General features: G+C 38.3%; 1 protein-coding gene across 4 annotated transcripts in view; it reads right to left on the reverse strand.

The window, feature by feature from the left end:
• Nucleotides 1-19,053, reverse strand: part of tox2 (TOX high mobility group box family member 2) — a 143,852-nt gene that overhangs the window by 24,382 nt on the left and 100,417 nt on the right. For all 4 annotated transcript variants that reach the window (XM_042505458.1, XM_042505442.1, XM_042505450.1 and 1 more), the window contains exon 4: nt 13,336-13,623. In XM_042505458.1, coding sequence (XP_042361392.1) covers nt 13,336-13,623 — 288 coding nt within the window. The remainder of the gene's footprint in view (nt 1-13,335; nt 13,624-19,053) is intronic.

The raw sequence follows: 19,053 nt of genomic DNA on the forward strand, positions 1-19,053 counted from the left end.
TCACAGTGTTCAGGTGAGGTCAGGGCTTCATTAAAAGGTAGCATCTAGCTGCCAGACTGTAAGTAGCATACATCCAAGTAACAGCTCCTAAAACAAAGCAAATACAGTGAGGATTCACAAAAGTGAATCTGGGGCTGGCTTTTAGTTTCACTTTAGCTGGCGATCGTGACAGTTATCAGAAAATCCCCCATAGTGAAAATAAAAGGTGAAATGTGATTGCTAATGACGTTGCACAATGTCAGTTTTTATTATATCTAAGAAACTTAACCTGCTGACCTTCTTTAATGAGCGCCGTCAGACTTTGAATCCCTGCTTTAACACGTGGTGATCAATGCGTCTGAGAGTCCTGAGACTTCCCTCCCCTCACTCCCTGCCTGACTGGAGCCATCTTGTTTAGAGTGATGGCTCACTCACACAGGTTCACGGCTGCTATTGTAAAATCACCCAGCGTTTAATTGAAACAAATGACTATAATAATAGAACATTATCCCTGCAGGCACCCAGCCATGACAGCTTTAATTAGAGGCGCGTTCAAGACTGATCCTTCAAAAGCACAGCCGCCGCGCAACACGGTGGTAAACACGCCTTTAGGTGGGGAGCCAACCCTGGGCCTCACAGCCCTCAAAGCTACTTCTCATTCACCCCGAGGGCAAAGCACTAACAACTCTGTTCCTCAAAGAGCCTTGGAGCCTCCACCCCTCCCTCTTTACCCCACTCCTCACTCTCTCTCTCTCTTCTTCTCTCTCCCTTCATCCATGTCTTCGGTTTATCAAGCTTATATATACCCAGGAGGGTCATTTACACAAGCTGAGGAGAATTAATAAGAGAGTGGATTTATGAATCATACGCTACTTAAGTATGAAAGCAAAGGCAAAACGTTGCTTCTGCCTTCTTGTGACATCAGACAGATGCTTAGTAAGGAGATATGATGGGCAGCAGATGCTGGGATGTTCAAGAGGAAGCAGAAACATAAGCGTTTTAAGAATTTGTCGAAGCTTAATTGGATGCATTTTAAAAACTAAGCCAAGACGACTTATAAAATATCATTCAGTGAGACAAGGAGACTTTGATTCAGCTGTAATACGATGCCATGATCCAGGTGTACTAGCAGCCAACTGCATCTACCAACACACCATTAAAACCTCATTTTATTTAACAGCTTGGCAGTCGATCCATGTTGCCAAAACAAGACACTATAAGGTCACTTTCAATCATTCCAATTACGCGCTAGTCAAAAGGAAAAATGTGAAATAGTTGCTCTTGCACCTCCTGCGCTGAACTGTGATCAAGTAATTAATCTGGCAGAAAAACTGCAATAGCTCACAAACCAGCAAGCGTAAGGAAATAATTACGAGTTTTTAACACAAACTTGAAAAGAGAGAAAAAGCAATTTCCATGACTGTCTTAAGTAACCACGCTGCTGAAATGGACTTTGCCACTACATCTCTCAAAGCCAAGTAGAGTGGGTGCCAGCACTTTTGATATTTTCATAAAATACCTGAATGACTTTTAAGCTGTGCCATACAGATACAGAGAAAAATAAAAATAAAAAGACAGAAGTTATAACAAAAGTAAATGAAAAAATGGTCAAGTTTTATGCAGCTTTACCAGCCTTTGTGCTGGTGTTTTAATTTCCTGTGAGTGAGAAGAACTTAAAGGTCCTATGTTATGCTCATTTTCAGGTTTATATTTGTATTTTTGGTTTGTACCAGAACTTGTTTACATGCTTCAATGTTCAGAAAACACATTATTTGTTTTATACAATCTGCCTGAATATACCTGTATTGACCCGCTCTCTGAAACACAATTTTAGCGCCTCTCTCTTTCAGTACCCTCCTAAAAAAAAAGCCCAGTCTGCTCCGATTGGTCTTCCAAAACTGTTCTATCGGCATTTCTGTACTGTCATTGCATCCGGGGAATAATAATAATAATAATTATTATTATTATTATTATTATATTAGTAACTTGTATTTATATAGCAACTTTCAAGGTACCCAAGGCCATTTTAAAAGTAAGACAATATAAATATATGAATGAATGAATGAATGAATGAATAAATAAATAAAATGAATAATAAAGAGAAAAACAAGAACAGTAATAATAATACTAATGATTGTTGGAGATGAGTGAACTAGAGGCTGTAAGCGTTTGTGAACAAGTGGGTTTACAGTAGTTTTCGATAAATGTCCTGACGTTACAGAATGACTGTAATGGCACGGAGGCAGGAGATACCAGCTTTGGAAAGTTTAGTTGTGACATCGCAACTTCATTAAAATCTGACTTTTTAAAACATGGGGCCTTTAATACTGCTTATGTTGTTATTATTATTAATGATTAAATCTAAGAGTATAGCTGGAAGCGTTTGTACAAAGAGGCTGACGTCCCTGGTTGTGATTGACTTTCGGTTTGAAAAGTACTGTGCCACCCTGAACGCCTTTCAGAGTGAATCTGTGGCAGCAACAAGGCAGTGGTTGATTTGCAGATAGTAATGTCATGATGTCCCCCTCGGCACCATCCTCCATGTTCCTCATTACTGCTAATGTCAGAACCTCCTTTGCTTTTATTTCTCTCCCTCTCTTCCTCTCTCTTCCAACCCCCCAGTTCTCCCTCTCTGTTCTTCAGTCTTTTTTATTCTCTCTCACTGTCTCTTTTCCCCCTGTCTCGCTCCCTCTCAGCCCGGGCGTGTCTCTGAGCTCACCTCACAAAGCACGGCGTCAGAGAATCAGAGCCTTGCCTGACATGACATGTAGGAGACGGCTGTGAGGAGCGGTAGGGACACACACTCTTGACAGCAGAAGGCAAGGCTCCTCTGCTCCCACTAATGAGACTCCTCACTGCCGTGTCAAACACACTTTGTGTGTGTGTGTGTGTGTGTGCGTGTGTGTGTGTGTGTGTGCGTTGGTGTGTGTGTGTGTGTGTGTGTGGGCATGCCCGCACTCACACAACAACAACAACAAAAAAACGAACGTAGATGCAGAAATAATGAACACAAAAACAAGAAAGATCACAAATGAAAAGTATAAGGTGCATACAGTTCTGTACTGTATGTGCTGCACAGTGCAGGTCATGGCGAGGGGATTTTCATACGTGTAAAATCCGCTTAGAGAAATTTCACACATTTGTGACAGAAGCAATCTTCACCTTATTCTCTAGCTTTGAACTATAACAAATGCAACAGATAGCGGACTGCCAAACAAATGAACTTGTTTCTATTATGGTACATGCAATCACACCTTGAGGTACAATTTATAAGAGGCTTAATGTTTTTGTTTTTAATGATTTTCACCAACAAAAAAAAGATTTGTTTAAAAGGACACTTGATACAGGTTTTCATGGATGTAATGTCCCTGTACATCCACATCTTGTTTCCTGTGGCAAACACAGGAATGGAAACTCCATTTACTCAAGTAAAAAAAGAATGTTTTGCTACATAGACGGCTCAGAAAAATAATTTTTGTAAAAGAAAATTGAAAGAAAACACAAATAAGCAACCGATTTTCTTCCCTTAAGAGTCCCTTTTGATAACTAAAATTAATACAAAAAATATTTCCCCACACTGGATGACTGGTACTAAGTATACGCTGAAACCCGCTGCACCCTTCATCATAATATTATTGGATTTATTAAGATATGGCAACTAGTCTAGGATACGGTGGACCCCTCTGGACTGGACTTGGTTCTACCTAATTAGTAAGACTGGAATTGACTACAGCCCATTTTTTCCCTGTTGGTGTATGTTTTTATTTTTTTGTTTGTATTGTGTTTGTAAAGTTGTGACTGTTTTTGTGTTTTGTTTAAGTGGCAATCTCCGAGGCTGAAAAATGAAGCCAAGGCAAAAGTGCCAAAACCTGCAGTTCTTTGACTGGCCACTTGAGGCTGGCTCGAAAAACAGAGTAAATCCCCACAGACCCCCATGTTAAAATGCCCAAGTTTGCCAAAATAAACATGTTTACAGCCTGGTACAAGAAATGATTTGGGTCTCTACAGCTAATTTCAATATTCATGACAACTGTAGGGGGGAGAATTTTATTTTATTTTTTTATATAACTCACCCGTTTTCAAAGATTGAGGCCCACGGTTGTGCGTAATTAAGGACAGGGCATATTTGTGTGAGCGAGGCATCGCTACGGTCTGTGAGTCAGCTCCTTTACAGCTCCAGCCTCTCATCCAAATATACTCACTTCTGACTCCTTAAAAGTCATTCACTAAAACTAAAACAATGAACTAACTAAATACTCAGACTTTAATAATAATCAAAAAAATCTGCTTGTAAATCACAGTATTATTTTTTTATTGTTCACCTGTGTCTTGATAATGAAAACAGGCACGAATTTTAAATAGAAAACAATGCTAATGTTAAGTTAGTGCGAGGTGGTGTGACCTAAAATTTGTATCATGGCATTTTTTAAGATTCTAGTGGTTCCACTGAATATCATAGTATTTTTCCCCCTTTATATCGATTTATAGTGGATTAATCTACTGTCAGAAGTTCCTAAATATAAATACATTTTAATTTCATTATACTAAGAGGGTTTATGAATCTTTAAATCCACTATTCGATTAGTGTTTTGATTTTAAGATCACGATTCGACTGGATTTTTTTTTTTTTTTATTAAATCCTATAGATACCTAAAAATGTTTATACAGCAGAGATATTCTGACACTTTATGTCTTTGGTGATATTCTGATATCAAATATAAACTGTGACAATCATCTCAACATTTCTCAAATTATTTTCTCCTGCTTTCCACGATTGAGGATGAATGCCTGTGAATTCTGTAGCTTGTGCCTCTTGGTGCTGGATTACAGTAACTCAACACACTGTGCGGACTGTGTTACATGAATACACAAAGTGTTTTAATCACCGCGGCTCTCGTGCACATTAGCAGACAGAGTGGCAGTGTTGTGTTGAACTGGTGGCTGGTGGCACAGCAGGGGAGACGTCCCTGAGTGAGATGACATGGGACGGCTCTCCGCCACCAGGGCAGAATATTCCTGGTGGTGAAAGCAGAATGAGCTGATGGATGGTTGAGATAGGGCACAGTGCAATATGGACACGATTTCATGGCATGATAAATCTCCGCAGGGGCCCGTGGCTAAGTGTAATATGAAATCCCTTATCTATGTATCTGCTTCATAACACTGGCTATCTGCTGCGGCTGAATCTGCCTTTGTTTCTTTAGCTTCTGTTCTCTGCTTGAATGCCGCTGTTGATCACATCTATGGCATGAAGGAGACCACTGACAACAACATGTGTGCGATAACACATCTTTTACTCAGTTGTTTTTGAAATACGATGTGATGAATTATCTAAATTGAAAATTGTCACTGTGGAGATCCTCTTCCATTACCTGGGATCACACTGATAAGCGGCGTTATTAGAAGAGATTTTGCATCCATATACCGTAGATGCCGGCCTGTGTTTGTGCAAAACAAGTTTAAATTATACCTGCAATATAAATGAAATGCAATTTGTTTCACAGAGCTGATCCTTTCAAAGTTCGGCTTGTATGTTATTTAACACCATCTCTTTAGAATTTCTGATTAAAAAGAAAGAAATTAAGTCGGCACCTTATCCTGTGATTAGCTTAATCCGATAGGTTAATTGACTTTATCAGGGTGGAGAAAACAGATGAGCTGCCGTTCTAGCCTGCAATAAAAATCCCCCCAAAATGATGAAATTGGAAAATAACCTATATTTCTTTTAAGATATTTCTTAATATACAACTACAGTTTCATATCACATTGCCAGAGAAATAAGGCACTTTCTCCCAGGAGATGAGAAAAGAATTGAATTTTTCCTTATCGGTCATCTATTTTTCCACAGAATGCTATTACTTGCTGCCTGCCGTTGCTAAGCAACAGGAAATATTAATAGGACCTTTTATTAGCTAGGCTTTACCAGTGGAGTACTAAAATGAGGAAGTGGAAAACATGAATGTGTTACATAAATCTCTGAACCTTTCAGGGTTTGCACAAGTCTCTGTTTGTCCAGTGATTTATGGCTGTGATGGTTCATTTATGGGAAAGGGAGGTGTGAAATGCCAAATGGAACATTAGCCTAAGGGACAATTTGAGAATAAATAATCACAAAAAAAGTGTGTGTGTGTGTGTGTGTATGTGTGTGTGGTTAAAGAACAGCCCTATATTTTTTTCTGCAAATTTTCAAGAGGCCATCAAACGAGCAAGTGATATTTTTGTTCCGCTGGAGGCATTGATCATTCAGAATCATCTATGCTTGAATCAACATTGGAATAACTAATACAAGTCCCGTTCTATCAGTGGGCTTGTTGAACTGTGGTGAAAAGCGACAGACATTCCATCATTTTCCGCAGACGCCTCTAATCCCTTTAAAAAATGACTGGAAATGAAGGTCTTTCAAAGGAGGAATAGGTTTTCTTCATCTGAATGAAAAGTGTAGAATATAAGGCAAAGCCTCAAAGAGCAGCAAGTCTTTAAAGGTAAGACAAATTTAAAGTGGAAAAGTCTAAACACGTTTAATTACAACATTTCTGAAAAGTCACTCGATAACAGTCGAGGTGACGTACAGTCCTATTCATTTTTTCAGACTGAGAATTAGGAGATTTTCTCTATGAATGCATCACCTTATCTCTAATCCACCTTTTTCTCTGTTCCATGTTTATACAAAAACCAGCAGGTGTACAGTATGCGATAATACGCTCGCCGAGACCCTCCATCAGAGGGAGAACACATTAAAACACACCTCTGCTCTCTTATCATTAATTCATCCCAGCTTGTCTGTGACAAGTTCAGTTGACATTGCAGCTCATATTTCATTCACGCCGGCTCGGAGAGCGAGCACCTGCCAGGAGCACTTAATGCCTTGTGAGTAAAAAATAAAGAAAAGGAAAAGAAAACAACTTAACATGACAATAAGGGGTAGGATTAACACTTGATAATTAACCCCGACAACTGGAGATAAAGAGCTGGTGAGGAAAATTCCCACATTTAAATGTTGCTAACAAAAGAAATTAAGAGTATGAATTTGAATATGAATACAGCCGGCGGACCACACTCATTACAAATGAACTGACCCCCATTCACGTCTTGTATTCTGCAAAATAACAAATGAGATAATACCTGGGAGTTTGACGGAGCTGCACATAGCTTTTTCATCTAATACATAGCACATAACATCCTCTGGTTGATTATACATTCATCATCTGTTACATATTCAAAACATCACACTCGAGCCAGTTTGATGATGGCTAATATTGCATGCATCATTGAGGAAGATGAAAAAAAAAAACTTAATCAAAGATAATTTATTCCAGTCGCAGGCACGGGTCATGTGAATTTGAGGAGCATTTTAAATGTACCATAATTGAATATGGAGCCTTTTCTGTTCAAATAGATTGTCACAGCAGCGCAGGTGTGAAGCTCATATATCTGTCCAGCCAATAATAAAACCCTTTAGGGAAGTTTTGGTGTAAAACGCAACAGAAACAACAACAAGGCCACTTCACTTGTTGTGTGTCCAGAAATTATTCACCAGCAGCAGAGATGTGTATCTTTCTGGGTTGTATTGATAAGATCAATGCAACCTGAGCATGGCTATTAAATGTCTAATGTGTTTTGGAAGAGAGAGAGAGAGATAGAGAGAAAGAGAGAGAGAAAAAGAGAGAGCGAGGCCCTGCCAAGTGCATCAGAGCATCAGAGAAAAGAGCTCTCTGAAAGATATCAGGTTTGGCCAGGAGGGGCTTCAGACCGCAACACAATAAGCATCAGCGAAAAATACCTCATGAATTGAAAATGGTCTCTTTACAAAATTAGGAGAGTACAGTCAATTATGTCTTTCAGGATTTTGAGGGTCAGCAGAGGAGAAAAAAGACTAAAAAGTCACCACCTTGTCAGATGGGGAAGTTAGCTTCCATCGACTCTGTTCTGTTGATAATTTCAACTATCTGTAAAGGATTAGGCAATAGTCAGTCGATTTTTAAAGAAATCCCATGAACCAAATCCAGCAATGAACTGATTCCAATAATTAGTGGGTCTGCAGCTAACAATTATTTTCATTAAACCTGCTGATCATTTTGACATGTAGTTGATAAATGGTTTGCTTTGTAAAATGTCAGAAAACTGAAAAATGGCAAAACTACAATTTCCCCCGAAAAACACATGTTGATATTTTAAAATTGCTTGTTTTGTTCAACAATTATGTAGAGCCCAATGTTAATTAATTTAATAGTATAGCGGACTTAAAACAACCAAAAATTCTAATTAAAAAGTTGTAACCAGTGACTTTTTGGCACTTTAACATAAAAAAATGACTTCAAGATGCAATGTGTAATACCTGGTAACATGCTCGTAATTAATGGCGGGTACAGACCACCTCCAAGCCAACTACTAACTGCTGAAACTCAAAGAGGCAGTCAAAAATAACACTGCTATCTCTATCTAATAATCCTCACTGTGCCAGTTTCGGCAAAACAGACAGCTGTGTCAGCTGTCTGTGCTTTGTGTGTCTCTTTGCTGTTTGACAGTCTTTGTCTAAAAACAGCAGATTTTGGAGTTTTCGTTTCAGTCCTCTGATTATCTCTCTCTGCAAATATTTTGTCTTTGACCAACACCTGGATTTTAGCGATTTAAAATCACAGACTTCAACGAGTGACAAACAGTGAGCCTGCAAGCTTAGCCTGGCTAGCCTAGCTAAACCAGTGACTAAACCAACCACACCAGTGTCTTGGACTCGGACCTCAGATAGTCTGATTAACAGATTGTCAGTTATGGAAAAGGAAACTTTATATCTAGAAAATCTGCAGGTAACATCAAAACAACAACAGCTAAAAATGGACTTGACTTCGTCCTCACATGTTGGACTGAGGGCAGACTTGACGCTACACTGACATTTATATAAATATATAGACGTATAATTGTGACTGGTTTGTATATCTATGACTTAAAAAGGAAGAAATGGGCTTGGGTTAGATACATACTTACACGCTGGTTTGGGTGTTTTTATGGGACATCAGAAAGAAAACATATAATTACACCAGTCTTTAATATTCTCTAGTCTTTACTTTGCATGTGAAAATCCTGATAGTTGTCATTGGTCCGGTGGATCCACACCCACAATTCTCTGTTGTATCCACCCCAAGATCTAAATCTAAACACTGTTAAGTCCCACAGTTCACCGCAACACCACAAACAAAACACACACTGTCTATTGTGTGTAACAGCTCCCTGACTCTGATCAACTGCTGCTGTAATGCTGCTCTCCTCGAAATCCTTTTTGTTATATAATCGCCCTATTTATTTTATGTTTATATTGTTGCACCTGCAATGGAGTACTTTTCAAATGTCCTCATACTTGAATCACGTAGGGCCGCATTTAGAAACCAGGAGCTCTCAGCCTTTTGTTGCGACAGAATAACCTTATTTCACTCAACTGAATTATCTCTAAAATATCTAATAATGAAATCCAGGAGGTACAGAAAACTGGAGGTATATGCTCATTTTGAATAAGAGTTACCTCTTTCCTCTGTGCAATTTCTTCTTGCTTTCCTCCCCACAATGCCCCCCTCTCTCTCTCTCCATCCTCACCCCTCCTCTCTTCATCCAACTCTATTGCACTCTTTTCATTGCCCAGCTCACGTATTGAATCTGCCTGATGAAAACAGATCTCACTGCAGCACCACAATAGAATGGCTGATGCAGGAAAGATGAACCCTAATGGATTTTTTTTTCAATGTGCTCAAGATTGAATATAAGGCCTGACCTCCAGATGTAGTGGATCCATTTCAACAGCAAAGATATTGTTTATAGTGAGGACACAGAAACACATAGACACACACAAACAAGACGCCATCAACAGCAGCAGTGAAATCCCTTTCTATCTACATATGGCACTCGTATATATTTTAGCACACAAAACTGTCTAAAATTAGCATTAACCCTCGTTATTTATCTATCCATGTCAAGTGAGGTATTCATTATGATAGAATCTCATGTTTGAACTGCAGAGTTTGCTTAATTACTCTGCTCAACAGACTGTGTCAAGGTGAGGCACCAATTTAATAGACACTCCGTTCTCAGCACAAATGAACCTCTGCTACGGTTTGGTAGTTTCGCCAGGCAGCCTATTTGACTCAGAAATTTTCTGAGTTCGCTTTATATGCTGCTTTTTGCAGTGAAGTTGAAGCAGAGCCCTGAAAAGGTCTCCCATGTGTTCCTCGGAGCTTCCCTCAGAGCCAGTTAGAAATATCAAGGTTTGGGAGGTTAGAACTATTTCTTAAAGATCACTCATCATCTGATCGAAAGCTGTGATTTCTTTAGGCTTTTTGCTTCTTAATGACCCTGAAACTACAACTAATTTGTAAAAAAAAAAAAAAAAATCTTTGTCTCCACTTCAAGTGTTTTGATTTCATGTCCATCGTATGTCATGTCAAACCTTTCAAACCTCATGCATTTTTATCACACAACCTAAACACCCAATCTATTAAAACCAGCGAGTGTGGCCCTCTGTAGCAGTAACAAATATCCTGACTGCCGAGCAAAAGACTGGCCAATCAACCACTGTCTCCACAGTAAAGGTCACGACCAAAATGTGAAACGAATATGAAGATAAATGACACATGAATCCAATACCTCGAGGGAATATTCCAGCATTATATACTATAATATATAGCATGTTTATATTTCATATCTTTATCAAGCCGTATTTATGCTCACTGTTGTTTATTCTGATTTCATCTGTTTATGATGAACATTATGATATACTGACCTTGATATGCACATATATGTATTTAATGCATGCTGTGTACAAAAGATTGTCTTTTCATTAACATACAGAAAAACACATGGCTGATTTGTCATTTCTGGAGACGCCTCAAATGGAAAAAATGTAAAACATATGTACAACATGATGAACAGTATACAACCGATTAAAAAGCACAGCTGTTGAGTGTAGCTATTTTTGGCTTTTTCTGATTTCTCAGTCAATATCAAGTAAGTTGTAAAGGTACAAATTGAACTTCAAACCCTGAACACGTTGCATCTGTTAGTATTGTATGTGCACTTTCTTTTCCAAGGTATCCAAGTTTGGGCATTTTAAAGTAGGGATCTATGGGCATTTGGTCTGTTTTGGAGCCAGCCTCAAGTGGACATTTAAGGAACTGCAGATTTTTGCCCTTCTGAATTGGCTTCATTTTTTTTTAACCCTGGTTTTAAACCCCAGGTTTCTGCTTGATCATATTGTCACTTAATGCAACCTCAGTTAGCTGTTAGTTCTGGACACTGGCTGTAAACAACTAATCATAACTAGCCTCCTGCAGATCTCAACATGGATTTGTTGTTCTCAATGTAGCATTATAAGGGAAACAATATTTTTACGTGTCCAATAACACGTAAAAGTGAATTTACTACAACATTTTGTTCCAAAGATGGCCCTGGGTAGATCTCTGTTGGTCCCACACTTTGTCCTTGGGACGATGAGACACCGTTAGTCTCAGAATCAGAATCAGAAATACTTTATTGATCCCCGAGGGGAAATTGCCTTTAGTTACAGATGCTCCCATTCAAAGTCTTAAAAGAAGTAGGAAAGTGTCGAATATATCAATAAAATTTAAACTTAAGTACTAATATAACATAAATATATCTAAACACTAAAGTATTAATATAAATGTACATTTTGTTCTTGTTTCTACTGATGTGATAAATAAAACAACAGATTACCAACATTTGAATATAGAATATGACACATGGATGTAGTTATTGCACTGGATTATTGCACATCAAAGTAGTTATTGCAAAGCGATCGCAACGGGCTGCATGCACGGCTGGCGCATGTGCACTCACATAAGCTCGAGCTATGTTTTTAAGCCTGAGCAGAACTGATGCTACACAACACAAAAACACTGGCCACAGCTGAATGTCATCTGATTTGCTGATAGGCCAATGCAAGTCAACAAAGCAGATATCGGCAGATGCTGATGTTAGACTGACAAATTCATGCATCTTTAATAAAACCTCAACATAAATGTTATTCATTGCGCATCTATTAGACTATTAACATTTTGGTCACTGAATAAGAGCCAAAAAAGAGACACAACATTACTTTTAACTCCAGTCATTTACTAATTTCTTGCCCTTTAGAGCGCTATGTATAAGAGGCTGGTTAATGGAGAACCTTTGCTTTTTGCTTCATGCATAAGCTTTCCGAACTGTATATATGTCATGTGTTGTGATAAAAACCTGCTCTATTTCCTGCAGTTCTCATGAATGCAATTACAGTCTGGAGATGCTAATTTGTGGAGGAGCAGTTCTGTGTGGAGCTGAGGGAGTAATCAGTGCGTATTCATGTTTGAAGGCTTGACAGATTGACCGATGCATGCTGTCGAGGTAGATATGATGCTGATGGATTTACCCACAATCCTCTTCTCCATGCATCAGAGCTGACACGGCAACCACTGAACAATTGTTCAGTTCCCCCCACTTAGGTCCCTTCTTCATGTCTTGGAAATTACATTTACCTTATAGGGTTGTAATCTGTTTCATATTAGAGAGCTTCTTTTTAAAATGGATGTTTTGGATGTTTTGCAATAACCAAAAAGCTTTGAAGATGATTTTAAAAGTCCAATCTCTTGTGTGCTCCATCATCTGTTTTCCCCCCTCAAAGTGCAATGTTGTGTCTGTGTTGGTGTATGGTGTCTGATCTTGAGTGTGTGTACTTGTGAGGGGGAAAGAGTTCGCCCTCATGTCCTTCTGGGTGTCTCAGATTAACATAGAAAGTAACATCTTTGAGTCCCTAAAGTTTTGGTATAAGCCAGCAGAGTTAACAAAATGCACCTGAGTCAAACCCTCTTTCCTCTGAGCCATTAAACATCTTTTACTTTGACTAAAGGTCCAGGGTGTTGGATTTTTGGGCATATATTCTCATAAATGGAATATAAAATAATAAGTATCTTTTCTTTAGTTTATAATTACCTGAAAATAAGAATTGTGTTTTGGTGGAGTTAGAATTGGCTGTTTATATACATAGGGAGTGGGTCCTCGTTTATTGAGATCTTCATGTTTCACCATGATGTTTCTACAGTATGAATGGACACACCAAACACTGGTTGTAGTTAGTAGTGACAAGAGTGTCAGAAAAACACTGATTTCTTTAACATGAATCTGCTTTGTTTTTTAGTGTTTTTACCGGTTTAAATCTGTTTTGGAGAGGAAGACACCTCTGCCGATAATTTTGCTGCAACACTGAAGGCATTCTTACGCATTTGTGAGGATTACTGATAAGACTTTCTGACTCCTCAAACGTCAGCTCTCTGGTGTTACAAAGCTCCCATGGTGCAGTTCAGTCCACGCAGTGCTACTCACCGAGGGCATTTGGCTGGAGACGAGGTGGCTGTCCTGTGCCAGCATGTTAGACATCATGAGTGTGGGCAGCTCTGGGTAGGAATATGGGTTGATGAGCCCATTGTGTGGCAGCGAGTGGCAGAGGTAGCCTGTAGAGTCGTGCTCCATCAGGTGAAGAAGAGGAGGCTCGGGGTGGTTCGGTGGAGTGATGGGGGGGATCTCGTAGTCCTCGTCCCCAGCTCCATTTCCACTGCCTGAGCCGCCACCTCCGCCTCCTCCCCCACCGCCACCACTCTGACCTGTGTAGCTCTGAAAGAGGGACACAAAAAGAAAAAAAGTGAGACAACTCGGGTTTGAAGAAGTACAGATAACCATAGATATTCCATATGGGTTGCAGATGTAGTCATTGAGTTTACAGAGATGGAGTTATACACAGAGTTATTTTAGGGTCGAAGAGTTCCAATAGTCCTGTTTATTTCCTGCATAGGCCATGTTAGGTAACTGGAGCATTTCCAAGGCTTGGATGTGTAAAAAAAACTGTCCCCTTTGAATCATTAGTATCACAAAAGTTGAGCAGCTGTGTTATACATTATCAATGAGCCAAAGTTAACAAGCCTGTGCACATAAAACGTCAGGTCAACCACAACTCTCAAGGTGCATGTCATTAGAAACACCTAATCAAAAAAAATAATTAATTAATTCACCAATTTAAGTCAGTTTACTTCTAGATTCTTGATCAATTTTTGAAGAGTTTTGCTCCGAAATGCAACAACAGAGCACTCTAAATTTGCTACAGCTCTAATTCACACCTCTAATTGGCCTCTTCTGCACAGCTATGGCAGCTGATGGTAATCCAGCAGCAGTGATTAGGCAATTAATACATTTGTCAGTTATCAGAAAATGTATTGGCAACTTTGTTGATCATTGAATGAGCAAAAAAATTAGCCTGTTTCATGCTTCTTATATGTGAGAATTTTTCATATATGAATATAAACTGAATATCTTTGGATTTTTGGACTGGTTTTGGACTCATCTTAGAAGTTACACAAGGCATGTTTTACAGTTTTTTCATTTTATTGATAAAACGATTACTGGATTACTCGTGAAAATAATGGGCAGATTCACTGATAATAAAAAAAATAATCGTAAGTCGCAACCCTAATTGTACTACAGTATTTAGAATCATTCATGATAATAAACTGGTGGAAAATTGATGTATATTTTATTAATATATATTTTCATTCAAACAAAATTGAATTCATTAAAACTAACATCAATACAGACCAATGTTATGGTTGGTTATCAGCAAGCAGATTCTCTGCTCTTTAAACACGGATAATATTGTAAAAAAAAAAACAAAACAGAATTTTATTTTAATTTTTAAAGTCACAGTTTCCATATCTGCAGTAGATGTTACGGTTGCTTCTTGCTAATAGTTGAGTTAAATGTCATTTATAAAATGGATGTAGGGAAGAAAATGTTCCTTGCCTCACCAATGTGCATTTTGTATATGTAGACTCCTTGCTGTTAAATATTGGATTAAAGTACACGTAACCATAGTAACAGTACTTCTGCTTTCTGCGACATTGCCAGTGACCCTTTACTGTCGAGACTGACCTTCCTGTGCCAAGAGTTAAACTGACAAAAACAAACAAAAACATGAATACCTGTTACAGCTGCTGTTACACTTTGTGGTTTTCCAATAAAGGAAAGGAGACTCAGTTCTGTGGAAAGTTTTGATAATTTTGATAATCGATTAATCAATTTTCATGCAAAAATGTCAAACATTTATTGTTTCAAGCTCAATGTGATGTGAAGCTCAATTTGTTTTCTGATTTCCTTTCTCATTTATGATAGTAAGTAAAAACTCTTCAGGGTTTGGACTGTTGGTTGGACAAAAGAAGCTAATAGAAAGTGGTCACTTTGGGCTCTGTGATGAGCATTTTTCACAGTTTTTGACATTTTATAAACTAACAACTAATTGATTAATTTGAAAAAGAATCTGCATCTTAATCGGTGATAAAAACAATTGTAGCATCCCTAGTTTTGTGTTGTGGTGTTTACTTGTGTCTTATTCATTGTAGTCATACATCAGGACACCTTGTATCACTTACAGAGTGTTAGACAGTGATAAATATGATAAATTGATTACTGACGCCCCACAATTCTCAGTTTCTTGCTGAGGACTTAAATGCAAAATGTAATTATTCTTGGATTCACTGACCTCTTATTGGTCAAACATCCACTGCTTTAGCCTTGAGCTGATTTGTTCAAACGCATCTGTGTAAAGTGGCCTTTACATTAAAGGCTGATGTCAATATAAACTTAAGAACCATTAACATGTTAATATCTTGTCCATCAGCGAATTCAGTTTCCAGCCATTCCACAAATACATTTGCAAACTGTTTAAATTCAGATCTGTCATTCTGTTAGAATAGGTGTAATTTTGTTTCAAATGTTGAACGTCTCATTTCGTAACAAAACCCCGATGCTGAGCGATCAGTAATAAAGAAGACCAACAGCCTGTGTATTTGTGTGCTGTCTCGGTAACACAGTAAGTCCAATCAGATCAGAGTTGTGCACGGAGCACAAAGAAAAGAAAAATAGCAGGGAAATTCAACGGGGGAATGAAAAGCAATTTTGTCTGAGACGATCCAACTTGACTCCCATTGTAATGACTGAGTCAAATTAATCATCACAAATAATATTCTGGTGTCAGCCATTCAAGGGTTTTTTAATAGAATTTTTATGATTCATGTCTGGCAGTATACATCAAACAGTCAGTTCTGCAACATTTCTGAAATAAATTCAATATCATCTTTGTGTAGGCTGTCATCCTCGGCAGCAGAGTGGTCATTTATCTCTCAAACAGATACTTTTAGAAAATAAGGGGCATGGGGAGATGGAAGGAAGGAGAGAGGATAGAGGGCACATTTTTTCTTATTTCTCTCAAGCCTGTTGTACTGTAAAGGTGAGTTTAGAGGCCCATTCTGTAATGCTGTGGCCATAAAAATCACATGTTTGTTAAGATATAGGAGCCTTCAAAAGACAAATTAACATTTTCAGCTGCTTGGAATAAAAACATGCTCATTTTACTGCAAACAAACGTCAATCAGCAGAGAAAATATTAACTGTGTGGGTTTTATTGTTGTCTAATGTTGCTGTTTGTTAATTTTGAAGTGATAGCAGCTTTAAATCCTTGTGTTTTTTCGCTGTTGTTTGGTGTTGGGGCGAGCCTTTTGTTTCTATTCGGATCACAGTTTATTACTGTGAACTTAAAGGCGCAATCTCCCTTTTACAACAATAGCTTTCAGCAGGATTAAAATGTATCTAATGTCTTTTAAATGAATACCAATCTAAGGCGGTAAGCACAAAGCCAGATGAGAGAAATTTCATTAAGTCACAATACCTAACAAACACCCATCTTTAATTTAACCACAAAAAAGGATGTTGGCGGTGTTTTATTGTAAGGCAAGAATGCGTTTAAAGCGCACTTTCATCTTCCTACATGTTACAGCAAATAAAAAAGAAGAGGAGAAAGAGACGTGTGATTGCCTCAATTTGATTTACTTTGTCCTGACATAGCCTGAGAGCCAGTTGATATTAATTTTCTGGACTGTCCTTTGAAGACAGATGTCTTTGTAAACCTTTGGGGATAGTGTTATTGTTTGGTCTAATGGACAAGAAAACGAACATTTCCTGAGATTCAATTTCCCTCATAATTGTTGGAAGGAAACTAAATTGTCTGCTGTAAACATCGGAGCCATTGTGTAAAGTGAGTCCCCATGCGTGTGTCCCTCAGAGCCATCATCTAGCGGGTGACCACTGTATAATCCACCACCCTTAGTCATCATGTTGCATGTTCACCAACCTTTTGTTTTCTCTGAGTATAAATATATATCCACGCTACGGAAACATTTCCCGTTGCTCTTGATTGTGCAAAGCGACGCAGACTGAGGATGTGTCATGTGTTAGATTGCTGTGAGGGCTCATCCAGTGCCCTTGATGATAAAATGTAAATACCAAGGACGTTCCCAGTTGGATTGTGGCAAGATAAATTATTCATACACCTCTATTCAGAATGAGCTTGCATGTACAGAACCGCATGTACACTCTGGCTAATGTATACTCTCTCCTCCTTTAAAAGTAAAATCCAAACAAAGGCAACGTATTTGATGGATCGTACAGACCAGCATGTGTCCTAGTATGGAATTGGCTTTTCAAACAAAAGCCCCCCCCCACTCCCTATGAGGTACTCGTTATGGGTTTACTTCCAGTAGTCGTCACCACATTCTTACCAACATTACACAGATTCTATTTTCTCACTGAAACATCCTTTATTTTCCTCCTCTGATCAATACGGCACACTATAGGGAGCGTTATTTCCAATACACAGTATGCTTGGTCTGCACGGCGAGCGAAACACAATCTGTAACATTTTAATTAAGAGACAGATCTCTCGACTGTAAGTGTTACATGGCAGCACACCTTTCATTTGAAAGAAACAGATGAATAGACAGTTGGTCTGGGACTGAGAGAGAAAATAACATTGATTGGGGAGCTTTCCAGCTTGTCTTTTTATTTGGCACAGATCTCTCCCTCCCTCTGTAACACTGCCGGAGTATTCAAGGCCTTCTGGAGATGATATTGACTGTGGCTAATGGCTCATTATCTGTACATTCTTCTTCTTATTAGATTATTGTTGTAATGCCTGTAGAAATTTGGATTTGGGACATAACCCAATTAATATTAAATTGTATATTAATCCTGTGAAATTATGCCCTGTCAAATATAATTCACATGGACAATAAAAGAGATGCATGCCTTTTTGTGTTTGTAAAACACAACATGATCTTGGCATACTGTTGGATGTGAAACTATTCTGATAATTGATTTATTGTTTCGGTCTGTTTTACACTAGAAACACTAAACACTCTCTGCTTCCAGCTTCTCACGTGTAAGGATTTGCTGCTTTGCAGTTTTTTATATGATTGCAATCTGAATATTTTTTGGACAAAACAAGACTTTTTGTTACATCACTTTTGGCTCTGGGAAATCAGCATATTTATCACTATTTTCTGACATTCCACAAATGGATCAATCTATTGAGAAAATAGATAGGGCTATGAGATATTACATATAAATAATAGGATATGTTCAGGCTATGTCATGATACACTATATATATATTTAAATCTGTATCATCATAGTTAAGTTACATTAAGTACTACTATTGTGAGGTTAAATAAAGTACTTTTATAATGAAGTAATTCAAAAAGGAACCACTGGTGCTTTTACTGTGAAGTACCTGGCTCGTTTTGGGCCCAAAGTGTTCATATTTTTATCAGGCCTCCAGAATTTCAATTTATCCCCGTTGCAGTTAGCAGAGTGCTTAGCTACAAGTAGGCAGCTGAGCAAAGGGAAGTCTGCTCGGGTAATTATATACAGGGCAATAGGACTTTTTTGGCTTCATGCACCACTGAGCAGCTTTTACAAGAATGAACAGCGCCTCTGGTTTTATCCAGTTCTTCATGTTTTTTGCTGTGAACTTCAAGCTTCCAGTCAACATTTGTTGTTAGCAGCTGGTGGAATTTTAAACCTTTACAGTGGCATCATTAAACATGAAGATTAATTCACTGTTACTTGGAAACAACAGCTCTCTGGTTCATATATTAATAGCATTTGCACGTTGCACTACTGCACCATCGCAAAATGTTAATAGTCATGATCTAGAGCCCTG

Source organism: Plectropomus leopardus, chromosome 2, assembly GCF_008729295.1.
Source record: "Plectropomus leopardus isolate mb chromosome 2, YSFRI_Pleo_2.0, whole genome shotgun sequence".
NCBI classification, from domain to species: domain Eukaryota; kingdom Metazoa; phylum Chordata; class Actinopteri; order Perciformes; family Serranidae; genus Plectropomus; species Plectropomus leopardus.